Below are 12,810 nucleotides of genomic sequence, written 5' to 3' on the forward strand. Positions count from 1 at the left end.
ATATATACATATTTGGTATAAGTCACAGATACAGAATTTGTATCAGTCTCACAGAATTAATTCTATCCAAACTGAAAATTTTACTACATTTTCTAGCAGATGCAACAGAAATTAATCACTTGAAAATAATCTCTGCCCCCATTCTCATATCTGTTTTCTCCCTGTTGTTTAGTCGCTCAGTCATGTCTGACTCTCTTGCCAACCCATGGACTGTAGTCTGCCCAACTCCTCTGTCCATGGGATTTCCCAGGAAAGAATACTGGAGTGGGTTGCCATTTCCTTCTCCAGGGGATCTTCCCAAACCAGGGATCGAACCACGTCTCCTGCATTGGCAGGTGGGTTCTTTACCACTGAGCCCCCAAAGAAGCCCCAAAGTAGGCTTCTCCCTAGCACCTAATATATTGTGTGTGTACTTCTTCATCATTTGTCTGTCTCCCCACTAGATTGTAAATGCCCTGAGGGCAAAGCCTTGGTCTGATTCAGTGCTACATGCCCAGCACCTAGAGTTTAACATACAATAGATACCCAATAAATAAGTACTGAATGAATGAATGAACTTAAAACAGGCACACATTGAGCTAATATAAAAAACTGGATTCCACAACCTCATTTCATACACTGGCCCTACACGATAGGTCCTTTCTTCACACCTAACTCCTCCCTGACTCTGTGGGATAACCCAATACCCTGGAGTTGCCCAGACCCTCAGTAACACAGGGTTTGGGCACCATGACGATTGCCATCCACTGTATACCCCCAGGTCGGTTTTTCCCAGAGGACAGACTTGCACAGGTTGTGGGTGTGCAACTGAAGTGAAGAGTTTAACAGGGAGAAGGAGGCTTATTCCAACATCCCCCTGAATTGCTGTGCATGCTGCTCCAGCTTCTTGGCTTCGGCCTGGAGGTGCTGCAGGGCGGCAGGGCTGGGGTGCTGGAGCACGGCGTGCTTGGTGGCCAGCGCTAGGTCCTTGAGCAGGCTGCAGAGGCAGCTGCTGCCTCTCAGGATCTCATTGCGCACGTCCCGCTCCTGGGTCTCCCGGCACAGCCTGTCCACCAGCTTCTGCCCGACCGTGATGACCAGCTTGCTCTGCGTGATGAAGGTCTCGGGGGGTTGGCTGTTCTGGAGGCTGCTGTTCAGCACGCCAATGGCTTTGAAGAGCGCCCCAAAATAGAGGCGGCAATGTTCAGAAAGGCGAATTTTCTTCTCAGGATTCTGCTGACTCAAAGGCTGGGGGACCAGGGAGCTAGAATTCTAGAGAAGGGGAAGAAGATGACAGATTAGAGAGACGTGAGCAACAGGCTGTGATTGTCTCTCTTCTCCTGTTTTTGCTTAATTTGCAGACTTTTTATAAGAAAAAGTATAGTTTTGTTTGGGAAGCTCCATGTGCAGGTGCAACATTCTGCCTAACAAATTAATGTTAATTCAAAGCATGTTGTGTTGTTTAGTTCCTAAATCCTGTCCAACTCTTTTGTGACCCAAAGGACTGTAGCCCACCAGGCTCCTCTGTCCATGGGATTCTCCAGGCAAGAATACTGGAGTAGGTTGCCATTTCCTCCTCCAGGAAATCTTCCTGACCCAGGGATCAAATCCTGGGTCCTTGCCATCTCATTGACAAGGAGGTTCTTTACTGCTGAGCCACCAGGGAAATCCTTTTTAAAGCTTCCTTATAAATATAATCTTATATATTGTGTTATATATAATCATTTATATTAGATATACACAAAATTAATTTCAATCCTCTCAACAATTAGAAACCCATTCTAAGAAACTTACTGACAATGACGAAATTTATACCTTTTTTTAAAAGTTTTTTCTTTTTATGTTGATCCTTTTTTAATGTTTTTATTGAATTTGTTACAATATTGCTTCTGCTTTACATTTTGTTTTGTTTTTACTTCCAGGCATGTGGGAACTTAGCTCCCAAACCACACCCCTTGCACTGGAAGGCAACGTCTTAACCACTGGACCACAGCCAAGTCCCCTAAATTTATAAATTTTAAAAAATGCAGGAGAGTTGATGGTGAGCAATTTTAAAATTTTAAATTGAGTAATTTTAAAATTTACTCAAAGAATAGGTTTTAAAGCATTACAAAAAAATCCTTCCTAATTCCAGTATAAGAGGTAAACTTGAATTCCCCCAAATTTCCAGAAGAAATCAAAATATACTGACCTATTTGCTTCAAGATTAAAATATTTATCTTACTTGCTAGTTAAAGTTTCATTTAGAATTTTACTTTCATTAATTTTATTTTCTGCAATGTGGCGCCAAAGCCTATTCACTAGTGAAAGATTCTCAGCATCAAATTTAGTGTCAGCCACCCCAGGTAACAATCAAAATCCCCTTTGTTAGGTGATAGGTGAGGAGACTGAGTATCCCGGAAGAGAAGAGGTCACCTAGGGTCACTCAATTAGCAAAATAAAGATTGAAGGGCTGGACTTCCCCGGCAGTCCAGTGGTTAAGACTCATATTCCCAATGGAGGGACCCAGGCTTCAATCCCTGGTCAGGGAGCTAGATCCCACATGCCACAACTAAGACGTGGTGCAGCCAAATATATAAATAAATACTGAAAAAAAGCTCTGGAGCTCTAAGCCAAGTCAGCAAGCCTGAAATTCTCATTCTTTGTTAAACTACACCCTTTTATCAATCTAAGATCTCAAAACTCACAGCTCAGAAGCACTCAGACTGCGTTATGGTCTGACTGTGTCTCCCTAAAATTTTTATCATGAAATTCTAACCCCTCAAGGTAAAGGTATTAGGAGATGGAGCCTTTGGGAGGTGGTGACTAGAATTAGGGCTTCCCCGGTGGTTCATGGCCCCCAGAGTGGGGGATTAGTGCTCTTATAAGGGTCATGTGAGAGCTTGCTTCCCACCTGTGTCCTCTGCCAGGTCCGAAGCCTGGGAGGGATCTCTCACCAGAACCTGACCATGCTGGCATCCTGATCTTAGACTCCTAGTCTACAGGACAGTGAGACATAAATTTCTCTTATTTGCAAGCCACCCAGACTACTGTACTTTGTTGTAGCAGCACAAACAAGGACAAGTGATGAAGAAAAGATTGGAGTGTTAGCTGTGGTAGACTCTTGGAGGGGCAGGAAGCATGAGAAGAATGCATCAGAGGCTAGAAATGAGAAACAACCATCTGGGGAATTGGAATGTTGGCATCTTAGCTTGAGGGTATTACCTGTAGGTAAACAAACAATGTGCTGCCTTTTATCCTGGGGTGTTGGAAATCTCTGGAGGTATTTTTGGTTGTCACACTGATGAGGGAGTACCACAGGATACCAGCAGTCAGGGGAGTGGGATGCTTAATGGTTCATCCCACATGACGGAGAATTGTCTGCCCAATGGTCAGTGGTCCCTCTACCCACACTAAGAAGCAGTCAGTCTAAAGCAGGATATTTCCAAGTGTCCTTGGAAAGACCACTGCACCAGTAGCACCTGAGAACTTATTAGAAAAGAAAATTCTCAGGCCCTACCCTAGACTTACTGCATCCTGAACACTGGGGTGGGGACCCAGTTCTCTGGGTTTTAACAAGCCCTATAGGAAACTGTGACACACTCTCAAATTTGAGAACTGCTAGTCCAAGACAGACTTCATGTTGAATAAAGTAGCATGACTTTTAGCAATGTGACAGGCCACTAAGTTTGGGGTTTGGAGTTTGCAGAACGAACCATCAGGAGGCCTGGGTCATTATCCTAGCTGGCCTCTGAAAAGGCAACGATCTTATCCATATCATTGAATAACTCTGACCCTCCTTGCCTACCCTGATCCCCCAGCTGGAAAGTTGAGTGGGTTCACTGGTTCCCAGGCTTCAGTTATGCAAAGAAAACCTTCACACGCTGTGAAGTTTCTACCTTCCTCTTGACTTCAGTTGGCGTCATCTTTATCTTTAAACGATCGTTTTTACTTAAAACTGTTTAAGTTGGTAAATGGAAAACTAGTATCATTTGCCAGCAATAGGAGGTAGCCAATTAAAATTAAGCACAATGATAACATCTTTGATTTAAAAAAGAACATCAAAAAAATAAAGAAAGAAAAAAGAACATCATATGTCAAAGAGGTACTGAAGGTACACAAGCCTCAAACCAAAATGGTTTTTCTGTTGTAATCAGAAACATTAAAAGAGAATGTCAGACCGATAAACAGATAGAGGGTAGATCAAGTGAAGACACAATGAGAAGACGATCACGTACAAGCCAGGGAAAGAGGTGCCTCAGAAGAAACGAACCTTGATTTTGGATTTCTAGCCTCCAGAATTTTGAGAAAATAAATTTCTATTGTTTAAGCCAAAGGGCTGGGTGGGGGGGTGCGGGGGGGAAAAGGAAAGAATGTTAGGCCATATGACTTAATGCCAGGTCATTGATAAACTTGCAGAGGACCTAGAATTATTTCACTAATGGTCAAAGGACCGGGTTCCACACTTGGGGGCTCACTGGGCTAGTTCCTCTCCAGGGTTCCTTCTACCGTAAATAAGGAAGAACTATCACAAAACCAAGTCTCCTTCCGTATGGGTCAGGGCTGTGATGTTGAATTATTCACAGCAGGAGATGTCTCCGGGGATAAAGCATTTCAGTCAATTAGAAGGGTTGGAGAGTTAGTCAGCATCATCGCTTACCTGTGTTTCTAAGTCGCTGTTTTCATCCGACCTTTGTTCCAAGATGGGCTTTTCTCTCTCTTCCAGGCGAGGCAACTTCTGAAATATAAAATCCCTTCAAATTACCAACCAAAATGGTCTTTACCTACTGCATAGCTGTTTAATCCACTTTAAAACTTGAGCATTCCTCTTTATGCTTTTGTTGAGGTTCTGCCTATGATACCTTTTGCCAACAAAGGAGATTTTAGCAGGTTAAGAGTTGAATTTTGCCTGTCAACACAGCCTAACAGAAGGACACAGAGTTTAACCGGAAATGAAAAATATCTAAATGTCCAGTTTCTCCGGAGTGTGTTAAAGCTCTTGCGCCACCAGGCATGTCAGCAGAAAACCCCAAGACTGGGGCCAAAAGCACCAAGTTATCCTGTGACACAGTCCCTGTTACCTGCTGCATCTCCTGCAACTTGCAATTCTTGAACTAAAGGTGTCTAACTATAGTGTCTCATCTCATGGAGGAAAGTATTTCTAAGAGTAACTAGAGGTCTGGAGGCTGCTAGGACCATGGGCAATTTGGAAGAGTGTTTATACTTCCTCTTATGTTCCTAAGAAGCACACTGACAATGACTCAGTTTATAACTTTCCAAAGTGCAAGGAAACTTGATGGTGAGACTAAAAATTTTGCTCAAAGAACAGGTTTCAAAAGGTGTTCAGAATCCTTTCTTATCCTGGCATCAGAGGGAAGCCCTAAACCCTAAAATGTCCAAATAGACATCCTGTTTGTCTTGATATTAAAACATCATCTTTCTTCTTACTAAGATCTCATGCAGAATTCTACCTTCATGATTTTTATTTTCTGGAAAATGGAACTCATGCCTCCCCAAAGATGAAATAGTAGATTCTCAGCATCTAACTTATGGGTGACCACTCCAGATAAAAATGGAAAACCCCCTTATATTGTATTAATACCATGTGGAACTCTGAACTCACCTGTTCACAAACATTTGTCCTGTTCTTCTCTAATAGTTCAGAAGAGTGTTTGCTTTCTTTTTGCTTATGAAAAGGAGTGTTCCTTTGATAGGATTCAATCTCCCTTTTGGGAAGCTGGATGGATTTGGCAAGCTTAAGCTCTGCACTTGGGGTCAATTGCACGGGATCTTCCTTTTCACAGTTCGGCTTGAAAAGGAGCCTCCCATTGGCAATGATGATGGAGGCGAACCTCTTGACGTCTTCTGGGACCATCCGTGCCACCTGAACAAATCTCTCCAGGTCATCCGGGCTGTTCTGGATTTTGTCAGTCACAAGGACTTCCAGGGACCAATCGCAGCTCTCCAGACTTTCCTTTGTTTCAAGCAGGATTTGGTAGGAGTTGGAGATCGTCTGTAGCTGATCCCTAATTCTGGCCTGAAGGTTACTGTTGGTGAGGTTGCAGGTGGTCCCACAGACTCCTTGGGCAAAATCCAGGAATTCTCTCAAGGACTCCTCTGTGCGGTCAGCGGCCCTGCGGATTGCATCGATGTTGGTCTCCAGAGAGTCCCTGAACCTCCACTTCCTACTGACAAAGAGCATCAGGCCCCCGACGGAGTTGGCCACCTTGTGCTGCAGAACTGTGACCGTCTCTCTGGCCAGGTCCAGGTCCAAGGGGAGCTCTCTGGCTGACTCCTCTGAGAAGGAGCTGGACGAAGAGTCAGTGGATGTGGAGGAGCAGGAGGAAAGAATGCTGGCTCTACTGTCAGAGCTGGACACAGAAGAGCTGTCTGGTTCAGGGGACAGCGATGCTGCCTGGCTGGGAAACCATGAGGAGTTATGGTCCGAGGAATTCTCTGAAGGCATGTTGGCTTTTCCCAGCTCTTTCCCAGACTGAGGGTCCCTTGGCCTTGCTTTAGGGATGTCGTAAATATTCGGCTTGGTGTTCTGCTGCTCCACTCGGGGGATCAGAAAACTTGAAGGAACCTTGTAGCTGACACCTTCATCCAAAGGGAATGCACCCTTGGCTAGTGGAAAGCTATAAGAAGGAATTTCTGGAAGGCTGAATTTTTTCTGCATGGGCATGTTTTTCTGTGGGTGTGGACTGGGAGTCCCTGCTCTGCTGCTCGGAGGGCTGTGGAAGCTGGACATACACCTGGGGAGGGCATGGTGCCCCGATTTTTCCACAGAGCTACTTGGAGATGCATTTCTTACATCAGCCTTTTCCAGAGACACTGGCGTGTCATAAACCCATTCCGATTTCTGAGGGCTTGGCAATGTGTTGCAGCCACCCCTCCTTAAGGCGATGCTTGATGTCGGGGGAATATTCTGCCTCTGTGAAGAACCACACAAAGTCACCCGTTATTTAGTTTAAGGAAAAGACAGTGTGAGCGACTCGGGGGATTCATGTGTATTACACTGAGGAACCGCCAGGCGCTGGGCACTGTGCATCTTAAAAGCCTGATGGTCACTCCTCTGCTCAAGTTTCTGCAGTGGCTTCCCACTTCCGCCACCACTCAAGCCCTTCACAGTCTGGCTCCAGCCTCCTTTTGAGTCTCCTCACTCTCTGCCTCTGCCTCCACACCCGGCACTCCCCTCCTACAAGGTCCAGAGACTCAGGCTGCTTACCTTTCTCTGAACCCAAAATGCTCTCCTGCATGGCTATATTTAATTCTGTCCAAGCTGGTTCCTCTGTTCTCAGTGTCCACTCAACCCCTTGCTTTCCATCTAACAAACTCCTGTGCATCCCACATGACACTGCTGAGAAGCCACCTTGGGCATGAGTGCGTGGTTGCTGAATCACTTCAGTCATGTCTCACTCTCGGGGACCCCATGGACTGTAGACCACCAGGCTCCTCTGTCCATGGGACTCTCCAGGCAAGAATACTGGAGTGGGTTGCCATGCCCTCCTCCAGGGGACCTTCCTGACCCAGGGAGAGAATGTCTCCCTCATCGGCAGGTGAGTTCTTTATCACTAACACCACCTAGAGAGCCCACCTTGGGCATAGGTGTATTTATTGTATGCAAGTGACAGAATCCATTGATAAGCATAGATTACAGATTTCAAGTTAAGTCACCTCCCCTCCATACAAATAAAAACCCACCTCAACGCAACATGTCTCCAAGGTAGATTGCAAGAAGAAGCATTTATCTCAAGTTTCCTGCGCTCTTGCTCTGTGCCAAGCACTGTACTAGGTCCTTCGCAGGGATTATGTCAATTCTCACAATAAGTTTGTAAAAAGAAACGGAGGCGTACACAAGTCAAAGGATTTATCTAGACCACATGACTTGTCTGGTTCCTGAACACCGTTGCAGTTACAAGTTTTGCCTCCAGTAAAGTAAATTCTGCTATGAGGGATTTGAGTTCCTAATTTTGATCAAGCAAACAACATTTCCCAGAGGCGGTTCAGGTTTGCACAGTCTCAGATCTCAGTGCTGATCATACTTACATTTGTTTGGCTGGCCGGGGGACCCAGTGCTGCCTTTTGGGGGCTGGGGGGGATATCATATAGCTGCTGCGTGCCTGGCTCCTAGGAAAAGACCACGAAGCAGGTCAACTTGGAATTTTCCTTCCTGGTGACTGCACATCACAAACCATCTCAACGTGAAAACACAAATCACTGAAGCCTTTGGAGCTTTCAGTCATGATGGTTTTATGGCGCAAGTGTGTGCTGTTCTGAATATATTTTCAACAATGGGGTCTGTGTTTTTTAAAAAAAGCACCTTCTCAATCAAAGGTGGGGACAAACTATAGAGAGAATTAGCTGCAGTTGTCTGAGTTAAAAACAGCAGTTCATTTCCTTCTGTAAGTTCACCTTAAGATTGAATTAAAGAAGACTAAATATAAGATTGGAATTTACTATGTCTTTTTTCTTTCTTGTTTTTCCCAGAAGAAAATTTCCTGTGTTTATAACTCATGTATTAATCCTGCAAATATTTACTAAGTGCCTACTAATGACTAGCCACTGAACTAAGTGACATATGGACACCCAGTAATGAGCAAAAGACATGGCACCTCTAGAGATAATAGACATTTGTGGGGGAGGCACAACAATTAGGAAATACATATATTAGGACGTGAAAAATAGGTTCCACATTCCAAGGTAAGGTAAAAGAGCACCAGAACAGGTTTTGCAAAGAAAGAGAAATGAAGCTGAAATTTAGAGAGGATTTTTGTTTGGGGCTTCTTTTTTTTTTGGCCACACATCATGACTTGTGGGATCTTATTTCCCCAACCAGGGATTGAACCCAGGCCCTCAGCAGTGAGAGTCCTAATCACTGGAGAGACTCAGGCCGTGAGTCTCCTCCGAGTCTCCTCCTTTCACTTTATAGGCAGGGGGAAGTTTGGTACTGCCTGCTCAGAACATTAAATCCCTCCACCGAGACTTCTTACTACCTGGGAGCGACCAGGAAGTCACCGAACCAGCCTGAATTTTTATTTTGACTGAAGCTGTGGCTCTCAGCCCTGGCTGAGACTGAGAACCAACTGGGAGCTTTAACATTCCTACTGCTCAGGGCCCACCCTAGATCTCAAACCTCAGAGACTCTGGGCATGGTTCCAGGAAGCAGGTGTGGCTGAAGCACCCAGGCCATTCCCCTGTGCTTGGTGGGCAGGGGAGAGCATGGTCGTGGGGCAGTTCTGATGGGCTAAGAAGTAAGTGAAGTTGTTTTCTGATTACAGGAAGTATGTCTTACAAAACTGATGTACCAGTTACATTCAAATAAGGTAAAAAAAAAAAAAAAAAAACACAAAAAAACTCTGAAATTTCCTCGCCCAGAGATAATCAGTGTTAAGATAACCAACAATAATGTTAAGACTATGATGTATATCCTTCGTGTTACTATTACATTTTAAAAAGTGCAGATATGTGTATATAGGTGTGTGTATATATTGTTGTGTTAGTCACTCAATCGTGTCCGACTCTTTGTGACCCTATGGACTGTAGCCGACCAGGCTTCTCTGTCCATGGGATTCTCCAGGCTAGAAAACTGGAGTGGGTTGCCAATCCTTTCTCCAGTGTGTATATATGCATGGATATAAAGTATTACAAATGTGAAGTAAAAAAATTTTAAATATTCAGAATTCAAATAGTAGTAATATTCCTCTGAGCATGTCTGGGTTCCCTGGGCACAAAGCTGGTTTCTAAGCAGTGATGGGTCCCTTGAGTCAGAACTGAAGCTCCAAAGATCTCTCAATGGTAAAACTGAAATGGAAGGTCAGCAAGATGCTGAGAGCCAACAGTTTAGATGGAGAAACGGGGGCGGAGCAGGGCCACGGATGAGGCTCACCTTCAGGGTTGGTGGGCACCGGCTCTGAGCAGGCACGTCGTACACCTGGCAAGCCAGGGCTGGTAATGAGGTCCGAGCAGGTCTGGGAATCATGAAGACAGCCTTGGGGAGGAAAAGAAGAACAGAGGGAAAGAAATGTTACCACCGCATCCATGGACCACGAAACAGCAAAGGCACCACTAACATGCCAGGACATTCTCTGGGCACCTCTCATTGGAGACCCTTTGCTCTGAGACTGGAGACAGCAGGACGCTGGTGGAGGGCGGTCTTCCTCACCATGTGGATCAGCCTCATCTGGGAAGTGGGTTGGAAATGCAGATTCCTGGGCCCCATGTGCATTGCACAGAATCTCTGAGTCTTGATGGAGAGCCTGGGAATCTGCAGTATCGTCAGGGCCCCCAGGTGATTCTGATGTTCTCAGAATTTTATTTATGGAGCTGACTTTGTGGGTTACACTTGCCCAAAAGACAACCTACAGCCTTTGATGGGACTTTCCTAGGTTTGGAATTGTAGGTGGAAAGAAGCCAGTTCAGAAATGCCCATTGTTTCTCGGTAAACGTAGATGGTAACTAAGGAACATTTTTTTGAGAAACATGGTTTTGAAAGGTTTAGGGGACAGAAGGAAACTCTAGTTCAAGAACTAGACAGTCTATAAGCAATTTAAACCTAAAAGCAGATTTCATCAGGAAATCTGATCTTTTTACTTGAAATACAAAATATTACCCTTTCTGAATTTAAACCAAAATCAAATACTTACTTTATATGGTCATTTTTTTTTAAGAGAGGCCAGTGTATTATAATAAGGAAGTTGGAATAAAAAGTAAAACAAAGCTCAAGATCGTGGTTACCCTGGGGGGAAGTGGCTGGGAGAGGTGGGAGGGGGCTTCTGGGTTGCTGGTTTCATTGTGTTTCTGGATTCGGATACTAGTGACTGAACTGTGTACTCTGAGGATCTAGAGGTTAAACTTCAGTAAAACATTAATAGATAGTATCAGCCACAGAGCCAGGTGAACTAGATCAAGAACACGCCAAGGGCCCTGTTTTGGGTGTTGGCAGGCCAGGGGTGTGGACAGACACAGACACAACAAGGAAACTTTGGTCTCTGCTGTTCATCAGGATATGACCTTGGATGGGCCTTTCACCTCCCAGGGAATCAATTTCCTCATTTGTAAAATGAAGAGTTGTTCTCATCTAAAGAGGTCTCTTTTTCTCTCAGATCTACAGAGGTCTCTTCCAGCTAGAAAGATGCAGAGTCCCTGATGAGGACAACTTGAGACAAGGGACATATTTTCGCCTTCTTGGTTTTTAATTTTTGGCTAACATAAATCTAGAAATGCTCAACCTGAGTATAAAGGGAATCTCTGAAACGGGTCCCCCGGGCCGTGTGCCAAGCCTGTGAACTGCCCATTGGAAAACAGCTCAAAGCTAGTGGCTGGGCTTGCTTAGTTTTACCAATGTCTGCTGCTGCTCAGAATGCTATTTTTTCAGCGGTCTCAGACTCAAAGCTCACCACTGGATTACCCAAGTGGGGAGGAGATGCCTGCCTTCTGTGGATCGAAAGGTTCTTAAGTTATTATAATCTTGCATCCTTCTAGCTCCTTCCTTCTTGTAGTAGAGGAAGAAGCAAGATTACTCAGAATCACCAAAGGCTACAGTTTGAGGTGAACTCAGAAATGATAAGATGGTTGGATGGCATCACCGACTCAATGGACATGAGTCTGAGCAAGCTCCAGGAGTTGGTGATGGACAGGGAAGCCTGACATGCTGCAGTCCATGGGGTTGCAAAGAGTCAGACCCGACTGTGTGACTGAACTGAACTGAACCCTCTCTTGATACAAAGCAAGAAAGAGAAGTCTAGAGGGGTGCTGTGATGTCTCCAGTCACCCAGCATGGCCGTGGCTGCTGCAGAAACCAAGTGAACCTGGATTCCTGATTTCTAAGCTGCAGATGACATTGCTTGGTTTAAAAGACCCTCAAGCACAGAGAAGGCAATGAAAAAGGGAATGAGGAGAGGGCCCAAATATAGATAGGGCAGTGATGGAGGGAACTTAGGCAGGAATAAAAGGCAGGAAAGTTCCCCAGGTGTTTTACTGGGGCCACCTCAAGACCTGCTTGAGTGGTGAGGAGCCCCTGGCTTCTGAAATCCCCTTCAGTGGCTTGTGGTTTCTGCCATCGCCACAGCCTGCACCAGTGAGGTCTCCACGCTTCACGTCAAGGATAAATCTTACAGCTAATGCCCTGACCCTTTTCTGAGTTGTAATGGTCAACTCATCTCTCTTTTTATACCAACATCAGTCTAGAAGTTGACAGTGAGCCCATGGTTATGTTGGATCTGGTCATTTCACTCATTCCACAAATGTCTATGGAGCATCTCGCAGGAGCCTGGCATGGTCCTGGGGGTTCAGAATCCCCAGCAAACTGCAGACTTTGCACCTGCTGTGCTTTTAGGGGGCAGGGAAAATGACCTTAGATTTAAACAAAATTTTTTTATTGGAGTATAATTGCTTTACAATGTTGTGTTAGTTTCTGCTGTACAACAACATGAATCAGCTATATATATACATATATCCCCTACCTCTTGAGCTTCCCTCTCACCCCCATCCCCACCCCAGCCCTCTAGGTCATCACAGAGCACTGAGCTGGGCTCCCTATGCTATGCGGCAGCTTCCCACTAGCTATTTGTTTTACACATGGTAGTGTATACACGTAAATGCTACTCTCTTAGTTCGTCCCATTTGGCCTTTGATTGTGTTTTTTTCTTTCCTTTGAAAGTGAAAGTCCCTCAGTCGTGTCCAACTCTTTGTGACCCCATGGACTATACGGTCCATGGCCAGAATATTGGAGTGGGTAGCCTTTCCCTTCTCCAGGGGATCTTCCCAACCCCGGGATTGAACCCAGGGCTCCCACTTTGCAGGCAGATTCTTTACCATCTGAGCCACAAGGGAAGCCCAAGAATACTGGAG

General features: G+C 45.1%; 1 protein-coding gene across 1 annotated transcript in view; it reads right to left on the minus strand.

Moving 5' to 3' along the window:
* Nucleotides 1-840: 840 nt before the first annotated feature.
* Nucleotides 841-12,810, minus strand: part of CASS4 (Cas scaffold protein family member 4) — a 34,011-nt gene continuing 22,041 nt past the window's right edge. Inside the window, exons 3-6 of the mRNA XM_068986796.1 lie at nt 9,848-9,949; nt 8,008-8,088; nt 5,582-6,892; nt 841-1,251 (exon numbers count right to left, since the gene is read on the minus strand). Coding sequence (XP_068842897.1) covers nt 841-1,251; nt 5,582-6,892; nt 8,008-8,088; nt 9,848-9,949 — 1,905 coding nt within the window. The remainder of the gene's footprint in view (nt 1,252-5,581; nt 6,893-8,007; nt 8,089-9,847; nt 9,950-12,810) is intronic.

The sequence above is a fragment of the Capricornis sumatraensis genome, chromosome 15, assembly GCF_032405125.1.
Source record: "Capricornis sumatraensis isolate serow.1 chromosome 15, serow.2, whole genome shotgun sequence".
In the NCBI taxonomy this organism is placed as follows: Eukaryota; Metazoa; Chordata; class Mammalia; order Artiodactyla; family Bovidae; genus Capricornis; species Capricornis sumatraensis.